The 22,691-nt window shown below is 44.2% G+C and overlaps 1 protein-coding gene across 6 annotated transcripts in view; it reads right to left on the reverse strand.

Annotated features, from left to right (window-relative positions):
- Positions 1-22,392, reverse strand: part of LOC133353283 (centrosome and spindle pole associated protein 1-like) — a 34,711-nt gene extending 12,319 nt beyond the window's left edge. For 2 of the 6 annotated variants that reach the window (XM_061569395.1, XM_061569390.1), the window contains exons 1-16: positions 22,262-22,375; positions 18,884-19,011; positions 18,331-18,430; positions 18,035-18,138; positions 17,046-17,117; positions 16,655-16,735; positions 16,246-16,376; positions 14,062-14,201; positions 13,045-13,141; positions 8,530-8,587; positions 6,176-6,473; positions 4,900-5,062; positions 3,823-4,012; positions 3,345-3,492; positions 2,700-2,858; positions 1,969-2,081 (exon numbers count right to left, since the gene is read on the reverse strand). In XM_061569395.1, the coding sequence (XP_061425379.1) occupies positions 1,969-2,081; positions 2,700-2,858; positions 3,345-3,492; positions 3,823-4,012; positions 4,900-5,062; positions 6,176-6,473; positions 8,530-8,587; positions 13,045-13,141; positions 14,062-14,201; positions 16,246-16,376; positions 16,655-16,735; positions 17,046-17,117; positions 18,035-18,138; positions 18,331-18,430; positions 18,884-18,985 (1,956 nt within the window). In that variant the 5' untranslated portion in view covers positions 18,986-19,011; positions 22,262-22,375. Of the gene's footprint in view, positions 1-1,968; positions 2,082-2,699; positions 2,859-3,344; positions 3,493-3,822; positions 4,013-4,899; positions 5,063-6,175; positions 6,474-8,529; positions 8,588-13,044; positions 13,142-14,061; positions 14,202-16,245; positions 16,377-16,654; positions 16,736-17,045; positions 17,118-18,034; positions 18,139-18,330; positions 18,431-18,883; positions 19,012-22,235 lie in introns of all 6 variants that reach the window. The other 4 variants (XM_061569391.1, XM_061569394.1, XM_061569393.1 and 1 more) reach the window with 4 other exon arrangements.
- Positions 22,393-22,691: the final 299 nt, after the last annotated feature.

Genomic DNA, 22,691 nt, shown 5'->3' on the forward strand with positions numbered 1-22,691 from the left:
TTTCGGTAAAGTCATGTAGAGTATAAAATAAATTAAATCACGACGTTTCGGGCGCAACACGAGCGTCCGTCATCAGGTGGGACAAACACAGCAAGAAACAATTGCTGAAGTGGGCAAAAGGAGCTGCTGTAACTAGAGGCCTTATAGGCAAGAGAAGTGGGGGAGGAACCAGGGAGGAGAGACAGGGAGGGTTGGGGTGTGGGGTAGGAGGAGTGGAGGCTACAAGTAAGACGCAAGCACAGCAGAAAAGGCCAGGGTGGGGAGGGGAAGTGGGCGGGGCTGGGAGTGGGAGGGTTAGGAAACTGGAGATGCGGATATGAAGGCAGGCCAAAAGCAGTTATGGTTTTACCAGGTTAATAACATCCTTCAAATGATTGCTCAATCTGTATTCTTAGGTTTTTTCGGTTAAGTCACGTAAGTAAAAACATCAAAATAAAAATAAAATAAAAATAAAAATCACGACGTTTCGGAGGCAACACAAGTCTCCGTCATCAGGTGGGACCGTCACAGCCGAATTAGCTGCATCAAGTGAAGCAATGATTCAAGATGTAATCCCTTATAAGCAAGTTGAAGGGAGGTGGAGAGGGGGGGGGGGGGGTTGGAAGGATGTCGTTCCTGACTTACAGTATCCTGGAGTCTACAAATTGAGTTGCATTTGTGGTGATTGCTACATTGGAGAAACAAAACGTCATGTGGCTGATCGTGTCCGCGAGCACAAGTCAGATCTGAAACACGGCAGAACTGTTTCTTCGGCCGTTGCCGATCATTGCTACAACTCGGCGGGCTCTCATGAAATTGTCTTTTCCGAGACCAAGGTTCTCTGCAAACCTCCTGGCTACCATCAAAGGTTTGTACACGAAGCCATACAAATATACAAACACAGACATAATTTCAACCGTGATGATGGGTACAAACTCAGTAATCATTGGAAAGATGTTATTAACCACGCAAAAAAGACTTAATTACACTTTTTTGGACCATCTTATCTGACAGGCACTATTTTAATGTACTTCACCGAGTGTTAACATCCCCACGTGCAGTCTTTGATCACCGCTCACCCTCCGTCCCGACACGTTTCCATTCATTGTGTTGAGCACTACGTGATGTCTTTGATCACCGCTCACCCTCCGTCCCGACACGTCTCCATTCATTGTGTTGAGCGCTGCGTGCAGTCTTTGATCGCCGCTCACCTTCCGTCCCGACACGTTTCCATTCATTGTGTTGAGCACTGCGTGCAGTCTTTGATCGCCGCTCCTCCTCCCTCCCGATACGTTTCCATTCATTGTGTTGAGCACTGCGTGCAGTCTTTGATCACCGCTCCTCCTCCCTCCCGATACGTTTCCATTCATTGGCTACCACAGTCTGATAAGCTCTCCAACCCCCCCCCCCTCTCCACCTCCCTTCAACTTGCTTATAAGGGATTACATCTTGAATCATTGCTTCACTTGATGCAGCTAATTCGGCTGTGACGGTCCCACCTGATGACGGAGACTTGTGTTGCCTCCGAAACGTCGTGATTTTTATTTTATTTTTATTTTGATGTTTTTACTTACGTGACTTAACCGAAAAAACCTAAGAATATGAATCTTTGCAGTCACGAAAGCTTCAAATCTAGAATTAATGCTCAATCTGTATCCATCTTCCCGGTTGAAGTTATGTCTATGTTTATATATCTGGATGGCTTCATGAACAAACCTTTAATAGTAGCCCAAAGGTTTTGCTGTCTTGCCCAATTTTGATAAATAGGACTTGTATAATTAACGTGTTTATTTATATTTAGTGTTTGGCTTACCATTTTATCTATTTTGCACTCAGACCGTTTTTGAATTGTTTGCTGTTCACCCCCCCACCAAACTGGACATCTGAGAAAAAAAGCTTCATATCTCATCGGATTCCTCCTGCAGTCTACATAAAAGATTCTGATCCTGTAATGATTATGAGGAGAGCACGTGTTGGTGAATGGTTAACCTGCTGCCTAAGGAAGTCCTTGTACCGCTCTTGCTCAGCGGCTTGCGGAGGTAGCGACGGGTCCAAAAGTGTGCCCCCTCGCGGTGTCTGCCTACTCCCATCTCCGTGCACAGCTGTGAAATGGGACGGCAGAGGTGTTATACAAGACCGTGCAAAATTGAAATGTATTCAACTTAATATAAATGCCGATGCATCTCAAGGCGTTAAATACATTTTTTGCGAAGCTCCCAGTTCAGTGAGAATTATTTTACTTGGCAAGAAAGCGACAAGCAATTGCAAGAGAGAAAGGGACATAAACACAATGATAAAAACACAAAATAAATTAGGAAACGCACCGAAAATTCAATACAATAGTTAATCATTCCAAAAAAAAAATATATCGCTCAAGAAATGCACATATACACAGCAGAAGGTAAATACAATGAAAAAAACATGTAGAAAATGTGTTATTTAAATTATAACGCACTTAAACGAAGATGCAATGAAACACCAAAAGCATTATTTTCTTTTCAATACACACCTAGGCTGCGGTAAAAACATATTTATAGGTTAGAATATATTCACAATTGAAAATGCTTTGAAAATTATCATCACTGGTAATAATTGCTGGTTGTACAGCGGAAAATATGTATTAAATACAGAGGCAACGTGAGACCGGAAACCTAGAGGCAGCCTTAGTATCCCGCTCAACATGGAGGCAAGGGGGCCACCACTGCTGTGCGAGTGCGTACCTGCGTCGTCAGGTGTGCCGGGACGGTGGTCGCCGTGGTTGTAGAGTTGTGGATCGAAGGAGGAGGGGGTGCCTCTTGAGTCCGGCGCCACACGGCGCGCCGACTTTAGCGGGTTGTGCACCGCAGCCTCGTTCTGCCGCCGCATCTGCTTGAGGTCGGCTGCACAGATGGGCGATACGGCTTTCTGTCGCTACCAGGCACGCAATGGTTCACCCTCCGCCAGAAATTCACCAGATGCTGATCAGAAAAGTTCTTCCCATTTTCAAGAATACAAGAAGGAAGAAACATGCTTGAACAGGCAAAGATGAAAATGCTAAGATGGATGTTGGAAATATCTGTCAGAGAAAAGAGGAGGGTTTAATAATCTGAGTGAGCATGAAAGGCAGGTTAGACACAGATGGTGTGGGCATGATGTGACACAATGAGGATGCAATTAGAAGGCTATGGCGATGCCGGTGCAGGGAAGGTCGGGGACCGAGGGCAAAGATAGAAGGATGCCGTGGAACGAGATACAAGAACAGTGGTTGTGATGAGAGAAGAGGTACAGAAGTAGAAGAACAAGGATAGAGTTTATCCGAGCATCAGAGAAGGAGAATTTTAAAGATTCACCCACATGACAGGTGACGTTGGAAGCCCCGCACTCACTGACAAGGTTGCCGTGGTCATCGCGTAGGGGAGCCCCTCCGCCTCCCTTGCCCCAGGGGTTGTATGTGTTGGCCTCCGCCTCCAGCCGCGCATCCTGCCGGTCTCGCTCCATCCGCTCCCTGCGCTTCTTCTCCTCCGTATCCTTTATCTGCCGCGTATATTCCACGCCGGTCACGCAAGGCCAGGTCAGTGGCTCATGACCCCACGCACGGTGGTCGGGGGGGATAGGTCAGCCAGAAAGCAAGTCGATGCTCAATTGTTCAGGTTGTTGCCCCACAACTTCTGCCTTTGCTAGAGATGTAATGATTTGTTGATTAACATAACTTTGTTGGAAAAGGTGGGCATACCAAACTTTTACCCCACCACAGACTACCTTGCCCATCAACTGGCAGTGGTGTACCCAATTATACTGCTGGCTGGGCCTTCAAAATCCGAGGGCCCGGGCTGCACCCACCAAAGCCTCACCGATACGTCTTACCTGCCTTTGCAGATCCTCCTGGTATTTGTTGAAGGAGCCTCTCCTCCCCTCAGTGTTGTTGTTCGTTTCCCCGAGTCCACCGAGGCCGATCGTCAGCCCCGGGAAGCCTCGTGGGAGCTGCGCAACCTCGGGTGGCGGCCCTAGGACTGTGTTATATTGAGCCTGGCCCAACGCGGCCTGCGACCAAGTACTGGACACACAGCAATTGCACGAAGAGACAACAAGAGGAACATGGGGATCAGCTAACAGAGCAGAACAGTGGAAACACTATTCTGGAAATTACTTCGGCATGCTACATCCATCTCTCGCCTTATTTTGTGACAACAACGGTGAGTCATTGCATCTTGTTTGTATAAACCTGTTCATAATATAGGATTACTCAGAATACGTGCATGTTGTACTCTGGTGGTAGTGCCTTACACCTATAATCCCAACTCCAAGCCAGCCTAGAGTGAGAAATTAAGCCTTGTAGTGCGGTATGAATATGTGCCCAAGGCATTGGATAGAGAAGCAATTACAGGCAGAATAGATAAGGCATTAAGTAATGGGAGGTCATGTGCAATGTGAACAAGCAAGAGTTCAGACCCTAGTAGTAGTAGATGAGAAGTGATAGCCACACAATGAGCGCAGCATGACTGGGGTGGCCACAGAAAGCCTTGGTTAAGAAGCATATATCAGACTTCTGGATAAATGATATTATCAGAATCAGAATATTTATTTATCCTGGAAGAATCTGATAATCTATGAAGCTCTTTTTCACATATGTCCAGTAGGGGCAGGTAAGAATGTTACAAAAACAAGTAATTACAAAAGCACGATAGTAGGAAAATGTACAAGAAAGGTAAACAAATCACCCAACAACATAAAAAATGAAACTAAATCAAATCCATTCTACCTGGCAAAGCCTGCCGATGAATTAACTTGTTTTTCAGAAGTGACCCGGCCACAAATGATGGCTCAACAAGGTGGCTTATGATTTGGACATTTATAGCAACAAAACAATCTAAACAATTTAAATGCATATTTCTAAATGTGGAGAGAAAAACGGAAGACCCGGAGAATTGTGAAACCACTCACCCCGTGAGAGGCAAGCCCATGTTTTGCTGGGGTGGTAGTGCCGCCTGCGGAGGGTGAACGCCCCCGTCCCACTGGTTGGTGAAATTCGCCGCAAGAGGAGGGCCGTTGACTTGACCGTAATAGGGCAGGGGCGGCTGACCTTGACCGAGGCGCCCAGGTTCAACTGCAGTGTGAAAATGAGCATGAGACATGATCAAATAACAAAAGTAACTAAACACATTCATCAATACCACTGCCGTAAAAGAAAACATGTTAGGTGGCCTCTTCTTGGTTCTTTCGGTAAAGTCACGTAGAAGGGAAGTAATAAAATAATAAAAATAAAACATAATAAAATAATTCTCACGACGTTTCGGCCACAACGCAAGCAGCCGTCCTCAGGTGAAGAACATGTTTTTTTTTTTACTCTGTCTTATCGACAGACATGTTCTTCACCTGAGGACGGTTGCTTGCGTTGTGGCCGAAACGTTGTGAGAATTCTTTTATTATGTTTTATTTTTATTATTTTATTACTTCCCTTCTACGTGACTTTACCGAAAGAACCAAAAAGATGAATCCCTGCAGTCACGAAAGCTTTAAATCGAAATGTTAGGTGACGTTTCGGGCATTGGACCTTCCTCATAGCACGGTCACATTTATTAGACAGTTTGATCAGACTGAAGTTTTAAACATTCACCATGAGCAGAACATACAAGCAGCACAATGTTGTAGAGATATAGCACGAATAGCACTGTTACAGCAAATTTACATCTTGTGGTGAAGGTTTGTGAACTGGACACTTATTGCACATTGGGATCAATCTGGCGGTAGATAAACACAAAACGTCAGTCATAGTCACACTATACATGGATAATGGTACTTTACACAGGAGCGCCAGTTGTGTCCAGACGGGGGCAGCACTTACAGGTGGTAACGTTAACAAAACTGAAGTTCTTATCAATCTACAGGGATAGACAGGGGTGACAGTGATGCTTCAGATGATGGCAAGCGCATTCAGGGAAAGGATGGCACCAATTCACAGACAGCATCAAAATATGGGGGGGTAGCAGATATGTATAAGACGGTGGTAATAAGTTTCATGGTGGAGGGCAGTAATGCACAACAGTTGTAACAACATGGAAACGAGTGGCAATAACGCAGGCGATGACAGTAATTTACACAAGGGGCATTACTATTGTGCAAGGTGGGTGAGGGTGAAAGTGATGCAGAGGAGACCGTAGTAATGTTCAGCGACAGATATTTGCAGGGGGGGGGGGGGGGGGGAATGAAACCAACGTACAGGGTGGCAAGCCAGGCTCCAGTGGATTATGCACGGCATAGTAGTAGTAGGCTGGGTCGTACGGTGTGGCGAAAGATGCCGGATAAAACCGCCCGCCAGGCCCAGGTAAGGCGGCAGTGCGGGCCCCCTGGAGGCCGTTGGTATGGCGATGAGCAGCGGCGTCATTCTCGTTGTCCAGGGGAGGAGGCGTGTGGAAGGCGCGGCGGGGCCGGTCCGGGGGCGGGATGTCTTGAGGCGGCATGGGGAAGCGCGGCCGCTCAGTCGTACCGGAGCCCAACATTTTCAGCATTCGCAACGGCTGCGGGGGATCCAGAGGAAATGGAAGTGGGAGGAGGACGAGGTGGCGGCAGGGGTGGGGATCGGAGTCATGTAGAAGATGTGGGAGATCGGAAGAGCGGTAAGAACCGAAGGAGGGAAGGAAAGATGGTGATTTTGGTGAAGTGGGATGGGGAAAAAAACAATTTGGGAAGAAGAGTGCAGTGTGAGAGAGGAAAGGAAAAAGAGTGTGAGGAATGGAGGATTGGACAGATTACACATGAGTGAACAAGACCATTAATCAATGCGAGAATAGGGTCAGAAGAACAAAAGGCATAGAGCCAAAGGTTAAATGGGGAGAAAAGATGGCAAATTCAGCTATTTGTTTAGGAGCATTGTTAATACTGAAGAAGACACAGACTGCGATGCATATGTCACAGCAAATCACATTTGTGGATTCGATAATCCCCGACATTGAATTTGTCACTTCAGTCGTGCACAAAACCCATTACCTCATCGTCTGCGTCCTGAAAGGCAGTATGCAAAGGGGAATTAAAGGCTGCCATAATTAGGCTTGGACAGTTTTTGGTTCTTAACACATGGAGATAGAAAAAAAATATTAATAAAAATTCAAGCAAAAAACCACGATGTTTCGATCGCAACACAAGCGGTCTTCATCAGGCGGAGAGAAAAGAGGCATCAAGCCTTCAAATGCAACTGCTTATAAGGGTTCATATTCTTAGGTTTTCTCGGTAAAGTCACGTAGGTAAAAAAATAAAATTAATAAAAGTAAAATAAAAAATAAAATAAAAATCACGACGTTTCGGAGGCAAACAAGCTTCCGTCTTCAAGTGGAACCATCACAGCACGATAGCTGAATCAAGTGATACAGCTATCGTGCTGTGACGGTTCCACCTGAAGTGACGGTTCCACCTGAAGACGGAAGCTTGTGTTGCCTCCGAAACGTCGTGATTTTTATTTAAATTTTATTTTACTTTTATTAATTTTAATTTTTTACCTACGTGACTTTACCGAAAAAACCTAAGAATATGAATCCTTGCAGTCACGAAAGCTTCAAATCTAGAATGCTTATAAGGGTTTTCAGAGTGAGCAAAGCTGTGCGGCTGTGTGGCTTTGCGATCGAAACGTCGTGTTATTTTGCTTTAATTTTTATTTTTTTATTTTCTATCTACGTGACTTTACCGAAAGAACCAGCAATATGAATTCCTGCAGTCACGCAAATTTTAAGGCAAAATTTTACACGTGGACTTTGTGCATTCATTCTTCAGCCACACATTAAAATGCACTTAAATGTTTATTAATTTATTTCCTTATAAATAGTCATAACATAGTTTGCATAAACATTATTTTGCCAACAGTCAATGAAATGTAAATGTGCAAAAAACTGAATGAATTTGAAATGTGCACAAGACTGGCGGTCTAATGCAATGAAACACTGAAGAAAAAAAAATGGTGCGATATCATTTGTTTATTCAGGAAAGCTCCGCTGAGTCTCAAGACTTTTTTTAGGAGGGTCCTGCATTAGGATGTTTGGAAAATCCAAGTTTACGGATTACTTCGTAGAAGAAAACCAGAGTATCTACAGACAACTGTTCTGCCACCGCCTAGCTTCCTTGCAGAACAGCATGCTTGGGAGTTTTCACCAATTTGCACTATCACCCGACCCTTGCATGGAAAGCACTGGATGTTGTGTGTGCACCCCCAAACCCAGAATTTTTTTAAGGTTTTTCAACTAAGGTTAAAAGCATTTATGCATATAGCTGTGTCCGTCCATGACATGTGGGGCGCAATAACTTTCTGAAAGAAGAGCCAATGTGCACCAAACTGTAGTATAATGTTGTGTTGATGTTAAGGACTTACCCTAAAGAAAGAAAACTGGTAAAAACATTCAAAAAGTTGCCAAAAACCTGGAGATGTAAACCAGTGCAAAATGGTCTACGTTAAAAAAAGATAACTGTCGGCTTCTGCACCGCTAAAAAATACGTCTGAGAACAAGCGTATGTTGGAAAGTCTTCCATAATCCACGTGTGTGCAAGATCTTTTAAAATATTTGTTTAAGTCCGTGTGTGCATTCTTACATCCTTCTGAGGGTCCACTACTCCCGATACTGGCACGGCCAGGTTCCATTGCTTCTCCCTAAAAAGAAAACCACATATTAATAATTGCTTTACAATACATGCGTACGTATGGTCATTTCTCACATCGTGAAAATACAGAATGGGGCACAGAACCAAATAATCAAAAAATGTAACACAAGCCATTGGCCCATTACAGTTTAGAAAAGTTATTCCACAACAGTGTGGCTCAATACATGTGAGCCCATTTCATCGCCGTGTCCAATATGTTTTCATATTCTTGGTTCTTTTGGTAAAGTCACGTAGAAGGGAAATAATAAAATAAACTAAATAAAACATAATGAAATAAAATTCTCACGACGTTTCGGCCACAACGCAAGCAGCCGTCCTCAGGTGAAGAAACAGAGCTGTCGGAAAGACAGCGTCCTAATGAACACTGCTAAGCTTGGCAGCGTATTTTAAGCTGGGTGAGAGGAGGACAGCGCCTTGACAAAGGAGTTTACATATCAACAGAGGAATTTAGCATATTGATGACAAATTAAATTTTGATTATTTTATTATTTCCCTTCTACGTGACTTTACCGAAAGAACCAATAATATGAATCCCTGCAGTCACAAAAGCTTTAAATCGAAAAGTGTCCAATATGCTTATTTTTCTGTTACCATGGCATTATTCATATATGTATGTTGAACAACATAGCACGGGTGTATTGATGCCTCAATCCGTACAATTATATTGATTCTCACAATCACGACACATGCATCATATTGTTTGTGTAAGAATCATGTTATCAACATAACGATTATGAAATCGAATTGTAACAATGAATTGAATGGCATGGCGATAAAACGCTACACCCCAAATACACAGCACTCTTATTTGCACTCTCAACGGCAGCCAGTCAACACATACTCGTTGCACGTCCTTGGGCTCCTGACCGCACGGCATAGGGAAAAGAAAAAAAAATTAACAAAAAAACAACTCCACCAATATGAGTGACACTTTAACTTTTTGTAATTAAAAAAAATCCCCTTGTTTTCACAGCCGGCATTCGTAGCCAACGGTAAAATCCTATCACTAAAAACCTCAGCGGCGAAGCATTAAATTAAACTGTGCCACAGCTGCCACGGTGGATTCGGGCACTCGTGGCTTAGGCCTTCGCTTAAGACCGTTCTTCCCGCGCGTGCTGTGCGCTACGTTTACTTAAGAAATGTTTTGATCCAGCCAGGTGGCTCAGTAGCAGAGCAAGCGACTCAAAATTAAAAGGGTGCAAATTTTCATCTTGGTTGGGGGTTGACTCAGCCATTCCCCACTGAGCACCCTCTTTAAGAAAGGCCGAGATACAATGGCATGTCCAATGTAGTTCATATGTGTGATCATTGAAAACATATGCGAATAGATTTTTTTAAATCGAACCGTCCACTATGACTATTTATACAAATGTAGTATTAGCAGCCATGGTGATAATACTGTTCTACAGGCTGTGGACAGTAACACTCGTAAATAGCACCAATGAAAACAAATAAAATCAGTTTAATGTAAGTGGTTTTAGATTTATGCAAAAGATATTTGTTCCAAGTCTGATAACAATAAATAACAGCCTATGGGAATCCACTGAGCGGAGCAGTGGTGCGGTGGTATAAGGGCATTGTGCTATGAATCCAGCTGAGTTCATGTCCTGGCTATGGTTTAACAGCAGTAGCGGGTACAAGTGAACCAGTCCTGGCATCTCCCCCCACCACTTTTCCGACGCAAAGCTAAGTAGGGTCAAACAACACCCATAAGTATCATGGCCATGGGGAAGCCTTCATCCAGTAATAGATTGACCAAGTACAGCAAAACCTTGGATTGCGAGTAACTTGGTCTGCGAGTAATTTGCAAGACGAGCAAACATTGTAAATAAATATTAATTTGATAAACGAGCGAGGTCTTGCAATACGAGTAGTACGTATGCGCTTTGTGTGCCGAGCGTCACGTGATCACAACTGATATACGAGTGCTTTGGATTACAAACACGTTTTCGGAACGAATTATGCTCGCAATCCAAAGTTTTACTGTACTGCGAATTATTATTTCAATCATTTTTTAGACTTTTCATTACTAGTTGCCTTGTTCCTACCTCAATTTGCATTCTAGCATCCAACATAAAGCAATTAATTCGACCGATAACCCTGCACTCAAATCACTCGAATCACGAAGTTGTATCTTCATGATGATTTTATTGCGACTGTGGTGCCACGGCCGTGAAGCAACTCTGCAAGCGCCGCGACTCCCCCCTGGCCCCACGCTGAGCACACACACTGAGCACCTGAGCACCCACACGCAGCGCACACATGTAGTGTCCTGGCGGGGGATCGCCTGGCGTAACGTGTTTTCATCCAAAGGGTCCCTATGAGGAAAGTCCCACGGTTTCCCCGTGCCATGAGAGTGGCCGACCCTCGCAGGATAGATCACCTTGCGGTGCCCCCGAGTTGGCTTAAATTGTATGGGCGCAAAAATAAAAGGTTCACTGGGCCAGCCGCAATGAGTTATTCACGACATCGGGAGGGACCGAGGGTGGAATGTTAAGCAAGAAGAGCAGATCATGAGGTCAGGAGAATCGCAGCGCCACTGCCGCCCATCTCGACCCTCATACCGAATACACACTCGCAGGTACACACTCGCAGGGTGTGTGTTCGCCAGCCGGGCGCCCTTCCAGACAATGAGCAACGAGGGATAATGAGTGGCCGGCGCTGCCACCGCGGCACTCCACGGAGGACACGTTAACAGGGGGCGGTAACCACAGGTAAGCGAACGATTGGCCGCGTGGTACGACGTCATCCCGGGCCTTTGAAGTTAAGGGAATAAAAAGAGTAGCCCGGGATGATTTTCGCTCTCTTGTCTTCAACCTCTGGGTCGCTAAGACCCACTCCCTGTCGTCCTGCCTCCTCGAGCCGCTCACAGCATCTGTGTGATGCCAGCGAGTGCTGCTACGAGGCAGTGATAAGTAAAGTTTTCTCTCGTCCTTTTCCGTCCGCCTCTCACAGCGTCCATGCGACGCCGCGAGTACAGCTCCGAGGTACGTGGTAGGACGTTTGAGTGACTGGGCACTTAGGCAGCAGTAGGCTAGGCTCTTCTCGCAAAATATTCCCCCAAGTAGTGTGTATTTGCGCCGTGAAGTTAGCACGGAGCATCGGTGTGGTGTCTGTGATTTGTGTGTGGAGCGACTGCGTGGGAAAACGCGCTGCGAGAGTTGACGCAGAGCCGCGGCACGGGCGCGCGGTGAGGTAATCGCTCGCAGGTGTGGGCGTACCGCTGTGCGCCGCGTTAGCGTTGGCTGTGGTGTACGCGCGTGTTAGGAAATAGTCGCCCGCAGGTGCGAGAGCGTTCACGCGCCTGTGTTAGCTGTGGTGTGCACGGGTGTGTGGTTTAACTCCGTGCGGTGGTGAGCCAGCAGCACGAGTATGTCCCTCAGAGAGGGCGCTAGGGCGGTGGGCCCGATCACTCGGTCGGCGGGGACCCAGCGGGAGCCGACCGACGCGGTGGAGGAGGGAGTGGAAGGGGCGGACATCACGCCCCACCTGCCAAGTGAGGGCGGTGGGGTGGACTTCAGCCCCCACACTACTCACACCGTCATCGTTTCGATGAATTCTACACCTTGACAACTCCAACCACGTCAAGGCCTTGGGTCTCTCATCTGTACCGTGTTGAACCACAACACTGCAGGACGAAAACTTTACTATCTTCCTTTCGTACTCAAAATGCTCGATTTCAGAACTCTTCCATCGTCCCTTTTCCCAAGTTACACAAACCCTTGCTAATTTAAATAAACGTGTTCGTTCCTAACTGCTATCGTGTCATTAGTAGTTTTAGCTGTGATCAGGTTTGCATTATAGGCCTTCGGGCCTGTGTTTAGCAAGTGCAAATAAAAAAAAACTATCAACCGACAGGTAACATTTTTAAATACCGTATTCTACAGATTATAAGACGCTCCGGTAAGTAGGAAGCATCCCAAACTTTTGCTCGAGTCAATAAAAGTAGACAAATCTGGTCTCGCAAGACAAAGACGAATACAAAGATCCCCTGTATAGCCTTAACAGACTGTTGGTGGCAAGTGCTGTTAGCGAGCACATATGAAGGCCGGCACGTCACACGGGGGAGTGGGTGGCCAGCACCTACGCCGGGCTACCTTCGTCTCCCGAGTGGCGAAGTTCACACTTCGCATCAGGTACTCATTTGAGGCTGAGTCAACGTAGGGGAGGCCCAGGACCGATTCAGATAATCGTCACTGGTGTTGGCCTGCGAGTGGGAATCAAACTCGGATCGCCCGGTTCGTAGCGCAGCGTGCTCGCCGTTGCACTATACCGCTCCCCACATAGTCTCAAAAACAAACAAATTTACCCGCACCGACCGGATTCATTATAAGAAACGTACCTCCAACGTTTCCTCTCAATAATAGGCGGGTGGGGGGGAAGTTGTGTGTTATAATCATCCGGAGAATACGCTGCGCATTCGTCAACCTGCAACGAGTGTATTACCGCCGCTTGTTCTGCTCCCTCTCGGCCATCTGCTCCAGTAGGTCCAGGCGATAGCGTTCCTTCCTCCGCTTGTCAACGCTGCACCTACCCTCGTGGACTGCAGAGAGGGTGGAGATGGTGGCTGTGAATGTCACCTACGTCATGAATCACCGCACCACTGCTCCCCCCTTTGTTGCACTTAGAACTGTCACATTTTGATTAATATGTTTGCATTATTAATTCCTTTGTTTTGCCTTGTTATAGCATTTCATTTTTAATAACACAATAATTAAAATTAAAATACTGTAGATATGACAAATTGATTTAGTACTTACAAACTTTTTCCAGTATAATCAATGGCGAGGCAGTTATACGACATCATACTTTTTAATATATACATTTATTATTTAATTGCATACTGTGTATAATGGACAGCATGTGCATTATCAGAGGAATAAGGTGTAAAGTTGTAATAATTAGCAAACTTATGGCAGGTTTCATGTGGAGTAACTAGAGTGTGAAAACTTTTAAGTACACTTTATGCATACTGAAATTACAGCAAGCACTAAAATAATACAATAAAATTGTGAAATACAATTACAAAGCTATGGGAACTCAAATTGGGAAGATAATCATCATATCGGTAACATTAATGTTGAACCATATCATAAAAATAATGCTGGCAATCGTAGTACGAGACCAGCAGTACTCAACCCATGGGTGCAGGCTGCGGCATGGATATCATTTGGATAATTAACTAATCAATGGCTCAGTAGCCTCCTGTAGGCTAATGATGTGTCACTCTACTATATCCTACACTCGATCAAGTTTGAGCCACATATGAAGTTTAGTATCAGAGGCGCATGCCAACACATGTTGTTCTGGATGCAAGCCAGTGTTGCTATTATACGTAAAATAATTTTGCATCTACGAATAATGTCTGCAAGAGCTGCCGCTACCACGACTGCTCTGTGTGTGTATTTCTCAGTGGGGTATGTGTGAGACGAGGCTTCGTGGTTGGGCGATGGGGCGACCTACCAGGCAGGATGCCGTGGGCACGCGCGGGGGCGTGCATAGGCGCGTGTCGCGTGCCGGCTGACTTGGTGCGCTCCTCCCGTTCCTCCCGCTCTCCCACCGGTTCCGCACCGGACTGGTGCCGGGCACTCATGTGGCGAAGCCTTTGTGGGCATGCCCACAGGGTTAATATACGTGGCACATTTAAAAGTGTTTAAGTTATATCCACACCTTGTGATTAAAATTACAATAACACTTTGTTCTAAACACTATTCAGACAATACACAGACAGCTCTATATGTAACTAGTTAACTGTTCTTATTCTTAGGTTTTTTCGGTAAAGTCACGTAGGTAAAACATCAAAATTAATGAAAAAAAGGAATAAAAAATAATAATAATAAAATAATAAAAAATAATTTTGATGTTTTACCTATGTGACTTTACCGAAAAAACCTAAGAATATGAATCCTTGCAGTCACGAAAGCTTCAAATCTAGAATTAACTGTTCTTGTGAATTCATTCCATATGCCCGTGTAGAGGACTCAGTCTACCAGATTGACTGTTTCGTCTCATCCATACTGTGTGCATCTACTGCACTGCAGGTCACAACAACGCACTTACAATCACTCACCACACTGCAGGCCAAATCACTTCTCTTTCTGCTTTTTTGGTCGCACTGCTCGACTTCGAAATAACCTTCCGTCGTCTCTTTTCCAAAGTTCTCATAAAATTGCTCAAGTTCAGAAACGTAATTCAGGCTTATCTATTACGCATTAAATAGTGCTGTCTGTCGCTGGTCCCTTTATGTTTTGGGCCATTGGATCTGTGCACAGCAACCGTGGTTTTTACTAAAAAAAGAAGTTTTTTTCAACAAATTCGCTTCAGCTTCCCATTGCCGAGTGACTTTACAGTTCGATGTAATCAATGTAATCACGATAAACTAAAGTTTCCCCAAACAGCGTGTATAGTTTTGAGCAGCCAATCTGAAGCCATTTGTTGTAACTTTCTGACCTGCCCCTCCTGGTCATCTGTGAAAAAGAGCTTCATAGCTCATCGGATTCTTCCACGATAAAAAAAAAAGATTCTGATTCTGCTGATTATTCAGTCTCAAGACTATATCAGGAGCATTCAGTATTCGAATTTTTGGATAATTAAACTTTAATAAGTGCTTTGACATATGGGCGGAAACGGCAGGACTAAGATGGGAAGAAAAATAAAACGCACGCTGCATATTAGGGAATGACAATCAGAGGTCCGCACAGAAAAGTTCACGAAGCTGCTTGCATGTCATGAATTTGGAAGTTTCACACAGCTATGTGATCCACTAACCGTTGCCTCCAAAGCGCTGGACTAAAGCCACATGCCACAACATGAGAGTGTAATCAAATATTATTTTACAAAACGATTGCGCGATATCAGCAGAATGTGGGTATTAAATAAATGCATATATTTTTCTGAAATAAATAACATACGGTCCATCGACTAAATGACCTCTCATTACTTGGAGCGCCACATGTTCATGGAAGGCTCATGTCAACACCAGACAGGCCACTGGCATTTGTTTCATGAGCCACACTATGCTGATGAGACTCAAGGACTGATCCATGTAGCTATTTTGGCTGTTATTCCAACTATTTTTGCACAATGGCAACCAAAATTCCACATCAAATTGGAAACAATCCGCCACCACTCATCGAATAATTGCGGAATCGTCCAAATTTGATGGAATTTTCAACGATTTTGTAACATCGTCAATCGCGATTCGAACGCGTAGAGGGCATGGCACCTCATTCCGCAACGTTGTAAAAATCTCGATTTAAAGCTTTTGTGACTGCAGGGATTCATCTTCTTGGTTCTTACGGTAAAGTCACGTAAAAGGGAAAAAATAAAATAATAAAAACAAAACATAATAAAATAATTCTCACGACGTTTCGGCCACAACGCAGGCTTCAGGTGAAGAACAGGTCTATCGAGAAGACCTGTTCTTCACCTGAGAACGGCTGCTTGCGTTGGTTATTATGTTTTATTTTTATAATTTTATTATTTCCATTCTACGTGACTTTACCGAAAGAACCAAGAAGAAGTTGTAAAAATCGTTCCACGCTTATTTTCCAGCATCTGATAATCATTGGTGAACATACAATCTGACCGGTGTTTCCAAAACGCGTGGACCAAAGTCAACGAGCATTCCCCGCACTGTCGTCTCACCGGGCGGTCCAGGGATCCCCAAGTCCATCCTCGAACGAGACGACCCTGCCCCTCCGGTGCTCATTGAGCAGCTCCTCGTACGCCTCCATCGATGTCGCCGCATCCTTCTTGCGCGAAGAGGTCTCATCCTGCTGCAACCGTGCACCGTCAACAGAGAGACCCCAACGTTTCTTACTGGGGTTTCGCTGTAAGCGGTTCTCAACCCGGAATGGATGTTGTGCGGCAGAAATGTATAATGTGCATGGGGAACATACGTGCCATATCGCGGCAACAAAACACTTATACACAACTTGAAACAAATGCCTAAGGCACTGTATGGACTAGAGGCATGGGCATGTGATCTTTTTGCGTATTATGGCCTTCGTAACCTGGAAAAGGGGTTAAAGTTGTCTTATTCCCCTCTCTGTACCTGTTCATGTCTCCTGTCGGCATAGCCCCGCTCCTCAAGAAGCTCGGCCAAAGTTTCCTTCACGTGTGTTCGCGGCCTCTCCTAGTGCACGGCAATGGAATGAACAAGAACACACATAACAGTTAAGTAGGAAGTGCTGTTTTGATAATATACCTCCGATTACCACGGTTGGCTATGTATGGTGTGAAATAAGTTAAACATACATACATTAAATCTGAAAATGCTATTGAAATAATTGTTAAGTATAATAGCAAAACATCTAACTTTCTGTGCCCAAATGCTGTGGTAGTTTCCATCAAAGGTTAAAATGAGACTGTCATGAGTTTCACAATGATCTGGTTGCTTGGTGGGGCTCAAATATCAAGTTTGATTGAATGTGGATATACGTTACCTTCTCTAGGGCTTGGCTGGGAGATGTGGTATCAGTCTCAAATGCCACGACTCCCTTCGAGCGGAAATTCTTCTGCAACATAACAGCAGCATGCTCCTCAATAATATACCATGATGTAAATTAAACATACCACTTATGTGCTTTTAATATTCTTTGGTGTGATTATAGATAACTCTCGGTTCAGGTTAGTACAGACACTAATGTATGTCAGACTTTATAGAGTATTACAGATTATAGGGCTAACATATATTAGAGATTATTAGTAGTGTTTGAGTAAAAAGGCAATGTGCATTAACTGTAAGAACATCTTAGGCTTAGTTATCATCAGCTGTGGTCAATCCACTGCTCCATGAAGCCCCTCACAAGCCAATGCCATCTGTCATTCCTTGGATGCCACTTTGTAATTATTATTGGTCAATGGGCATCATCCCTTCTTAATTTTAGAACTTTCGTGATTGCAGGAATTATTATTTGGTTCTTTTTTTATCTTTAGACGTGACTTAACCGAAAGAACCAAATAATAATCATCCCTTCTAGTGACAACTCTTGCCCAAGAAGACACCACGGGAAGGAACTACGTGGACAGGAAACACGAACAGGTAAAGAAAGGGGCGTAATAATGTATTATCCCTTTTCCACTGGCACATCCAAGCTGAGCCAGCGTAGAGCCCTCACAGTACGCATGGGTTTCCACTGGCTATTTAGCTGTGCTGTGCTGGAACCAAACTATGATATGCTCACCTCCCAAGACATCTGGATATGGCTCAGGCCCAAACTGGCTTGACTTCTGCAGTGGCAATACAACCTGGCGTCTCCCGAGCTGCACCAGACTGATTTAGAACAGCCCCGCCATGGCTTTGTTGTACAGTGGAAAATAGGTATTAGAGCAGAACTACCTGACAAGGTTAGGGCAAGCCTTAGGACTAGTGTTGGTTTTGGGCCAGCTGCTACATACAAGATGGGTGCTGAGGGATCGTCGCAGCTCAAACCTCGGCCATGTAGCGGCGGTAATCCTGCCGAAGCTGCTCCTTCAGCTTCTGCTTCTTCTTCTCGTACTCGGCCCCCAGTGGCAGCCCGAGGGTGGATGAGTCATCTGCTCCCCGGGGAAACACACGTCACCGTTACCCGGGCTCCCGTCTCCCTTTGACACAGGAGAACATGCACTCCTGGTGGGATCACCTGGGCCATGCGTATGCCACACAATCGCTCCGCTGTTAGATAATTTCCATGGTAAAATGGTGACCTAGCTTTAACACATATTTAATAGATCACCACGTGAACTCACCATTATATTTCAGCTTGTCATTGCTTCCCCTTTGTGGAATGTTCTCCTTCATTGATTCTGATTCATGGTCCTGAATATGAGTGTGTTGCTTTGGTTGTGCCTGGGTTTTTTTTTCAAACAAAAAGAAAAAAGAATGATAAAAAAACTCAAACGTTGCTAAAACTAATAAATTATATGAATATATAACCCCTGCAAATAGAAAAACGTAACTCAAGTTTGCCCTACTTGTATGCAGTGCTCTAATCAATTGTACTTCCTAATTCCATTATTCGCTTAGCAACTTGTTTTATACTTGTGTGGGGTGTGATTTCAAGTAATAATGGTGATTGATGATTACAGATAAACAGCTTATACAATCAGCCCCCAGTGGCTCCTAATTATGTTCATTAAAGAGGATTTCCATTGTATTGCAGACTTTAAAATGAAGCAATTTAAAAAGTAAACGTTTTAATCTAAGCCAAGAGGCATATCTGCACATTCTGTTCTGTTGTTTCCAGCTGTGACAAATGGCAGTAAGACAAACAGAAAACGTAATTTCATTTGGGCAATGCACCTGCATCTCCATGTAGGGCAAGTCCCTTTCCAGCTGGGCCTGGTCGCGTGCAATCTTGGCTTTCTGCTCACGAAGAAACCGCTCCAGCTCATCGTCGTCCATTCTTACTGCACCAGAAGGACATGTCGCTAGAGTCAGCCGGGAGAAAAAACACAACTGCACATTTTATTTGGCTATTTTACAATGCCATCTTCATTCACCACCACAAAACATTAGGCAAAGTGTTTAATCCCAAAAAGATTCCCACCAATCAACAGTTTGAGAAAAGTGGAACTGAATCTGTAAACTGATATATGAAAATATATGTTAATGTTTTCGCCATGAGAGTGTAAAGTGTGATATTCTGTAAATATATCTATGCTCACTCTGTTCTGAAGAAGGGCCAACACGAAAATCATTAGCTCGATATATTGTTATGGTATAATAATCATCAGCCATGTTAAATCCACTACTGGATGAAGACCTGCCAAAGCTGTCACATCTCACAATCCTGCAATGTAATAATCCACCTAGCACCTGCATATGAACTAATTTCAATGCTCCATCTCCTTAATAATAATTTACAAGACTTTGCTAATCCGTTGCTGGTTGATGGCCAAGTACAACCGATTGGAAATTATAATAATGGTGGTTTTCATGTGAAATGTTATCAATTGTTTATAAAATGCAAGTGCAATGATTATGTACTCTGGGCTCAACCGATACAATTACACTTGATTCCGCAAACTTTGCTGCGAGACCTTTTAGGGCCACACACACATTGGTAGAGAGTGTTCTTGCTTTTTAACGGCACTCTCCCAGACCAGTCGGGGTATGAATTTGGACTGAAATTGGAAATTCCCTGGACACTGGGTGAGAACATAAGTGACCACCACTTGGCCACCACAGCCACAATGTTTTTTTCCATTGCAAAGTTCATACATTTTATCACAACTGGCATGCAACAGTTGTCAGATCATGATCATGAGATGCTCCCAAAAGGAAGACACATTGCTGACTTTGGTGTAATTTTGAAATTGAGTGTTTTATAATTGGGAGAATACGGTACTATGAAGAGCTGTCGTCCGAAAGATTATTATGAATGTGCTATTTTAAAATGGAGAGAGATGTATAATAAAATATTATTCTGAACAACTTGATTAAAACATGTTTTCTGGAAGAATGTATTTTCCAGATTATAAAATTTACCCCGAAGTTTCCTTAAAAATGCAAGGTAGAAAGTTTATATTATGGTATAACCAATCACACAACGATGGGCAAACAACGACACTGAAGATATGTCAGGATGAACTGAATCAAGAATACATAAATCCACAATGCGGTAAATGAAGTACTACAGAAGCATTATTATGAACACAAAAATAAGCCATCAATTTTGATACATAAAACCCAAAATGTTAAAAAACGAAGCAGCCCAGGTTTTCCAGGGTCAAGTACTATACGTGTGCAATGATGGATCAATTAATCAATTAAAATGAACTCTCACTCACATTCCATTCGTAGTATTGCATATGAGAATATGTTATTAATTATTTTCGCTAAATAATATGTGAATTGTATGCTACTTGGCCTCAACCCAGCCATTGCACCACGAACCCGATAATCGGAGTTTGGATGCCTGCTAAGGTAAAATGATATCTGAACCAGACCAGAGTTCCCACCAGCTTTACAAATCCACATTGTTCAGCATGGTTAAGTATGGTCAAGTAGCACCCATCACTGACATGGCATGGGAGGCCTTCATCCAGCAATGGATTGTATGTAAGTTTAACTTATTCTCGGCAAAAAAAGTAAAATAATTCATATACATAAACTGTATAAGTCTTTGGAGGGGCCAAAATTGGACATAGAGACACAAAAATGATAAACAAAGGAAATGTAAACAAGGAGAATAAACAAATTATTCTCAAATCAAATAAGAGACTCTAAATTGTGACTTAAAAAGATTGGACGGTGAACCATTACATGCAATAGTGCTAATGAGGCCACAGGCACTGATGGCCACAGCAGTCTGAATGAGTGACAGTCTTAGAAGTGGTTAATGCCACATTGGTGGGCCACGCCTGACTCGAGTGCCCTGGCAACCATTTAGCGTCTCCCGTGTCCAATAACATCAGCAGAATGTTTATTCCACACGCAGACACCAAGCATGCGGTTAATGTAACTCGCATTTATCATCCTAATTAAGCTCAACGTAAATTCGCCATACCTGTCAACCCGTATTCTTGTACAGGAGAACTTAATTTTCAGGTCTATACGGCGTACAGTCGTTTCAATACGGGCAAAAAACATTTGTGTCTAATTGTTTGATTCTCCCTTGCGATGGGACTTCGTACGATGAACGTTGAGATGTATAAGGGGCACGGGGTGACCAATAATGTCTTAATTTGTGTGTAATAAGGTAGAGACTGATAAGGGGTTGGCGGGTTTGGGGTGAGTGGAGGACTTCAAGCGCTGATGCTTGTGTGCGTTCACGTGTGACAGGTAATGGGATGGGTCTCTCAGTGTGCGTGTCACACGTGCAGTGCTTGGGACTCGTCGGGTTGACAGGGGTAATCGTGTTCTTGTATCATGAACAAATAATTCAATTTCGGCGTTACGCATGGCATTCATTAAAAACGTTGTCAAGCGACGCAGACGCTGTGACATGACAAGAAGACATAGGCATGACCGAAGACACTCACGCAATCAACAGGTCTCAATTGTCTGTGCCTGGAGCAGCAATGCCTTATACAATTACCACTCAGAAGTCAAGGCCACCTCAAAGCAGCTGTCAACCCTCTTCTGCAATGTGTTTCTTGCGAGGCTTTAAATAAATACAAGGTGCGCACTTCACGTAGACAATTAAATAGAGTTAACACAACTGTACGATGTGACGATTTAGTATTGATGCATGTCGTTTAGTTTGGAAGTCAACTGGCTTAAAAACAGACAATGCAATAAACAAATTAGCGGGTATGCAGTCGATATACAAGTACAGTATAAATAAATAAAAACTATTACAACTATGCAACTCTTGGCTCTATGACAACCGCTCACAAACACAGGTAGTCTACGTCAGAAATTGCCAAGACACAAAGACAACGGGGAAAATCACGAGTCTTACATGAAGTTGTTAGATAACACGATCGTAATTAAATCACTTTTAAACCAAACGCATTCCCAGTGCGCGTTCATAGAGTTTGCAGTTTGGGGGACTCCCGACTCCGAGGAGGCCTCGGTGAAGCCTTACGCCTTTCCTAGTCGGCCTGCCGGAATAGGGGCCCGCCTCTCCCGAAGGCCGGTGAAGGTGATACCGCCAGACCACGTCAAAAAAAATACAACATTCAACTTAAACCGCGGCGCACCTTACCGGTCGGCTAAACGTGGACAACTTACAAAGAATGATGCTGTTCGCGTAACCCCCTCTCCCGTTGTTATAACGGTTAAAGAGAAGAGAGAGTGGTGGGGGGGGGGGGAGGTGTGAGATCGACACGGTCGTGATGGACGCAAGTGGCGTCACCGGTCGCGACGAGCCGCTCTTTAAAGGGGCCGCGTTCCCGTGCGACGAGAACTGCCAAGCGGATCGTGGTTATCGCGATATCTGGATTATCACGATATGTGGATTATCGCGATATGTGGTTATCGCGATATGTGGTTATCGCGATATGTGGGTTATCGCGATATGTGGGTTATCGCGATATGTGGTTATCGCGATATGTGGATATCGCTATACGATACCGAGCGCGTGCCATTACACATTTGGACTTCGGAGGGCCTAACTTAGAAAATGTGTATTTTTAAGTCCTTTATATTAAGTTCGCTTGCT

This window comes from Lethenteron reissneri, chromosome 43 (genome assembly GCF_015708825.2).
Source record: "Lethenteron reissneri isolate LAM-NWPU_2019-01 chromosome 43, ASM1570882v1, whole genome shotgun sequence".
In the NCBI taxonomy this organism is placed as follows: Eukaryota; Metazoa; Chordata; class Hyperoartia; order Petromyzontiformes; family Petromyzontidae; genus Lethenteron; species Lethenteron reissneri.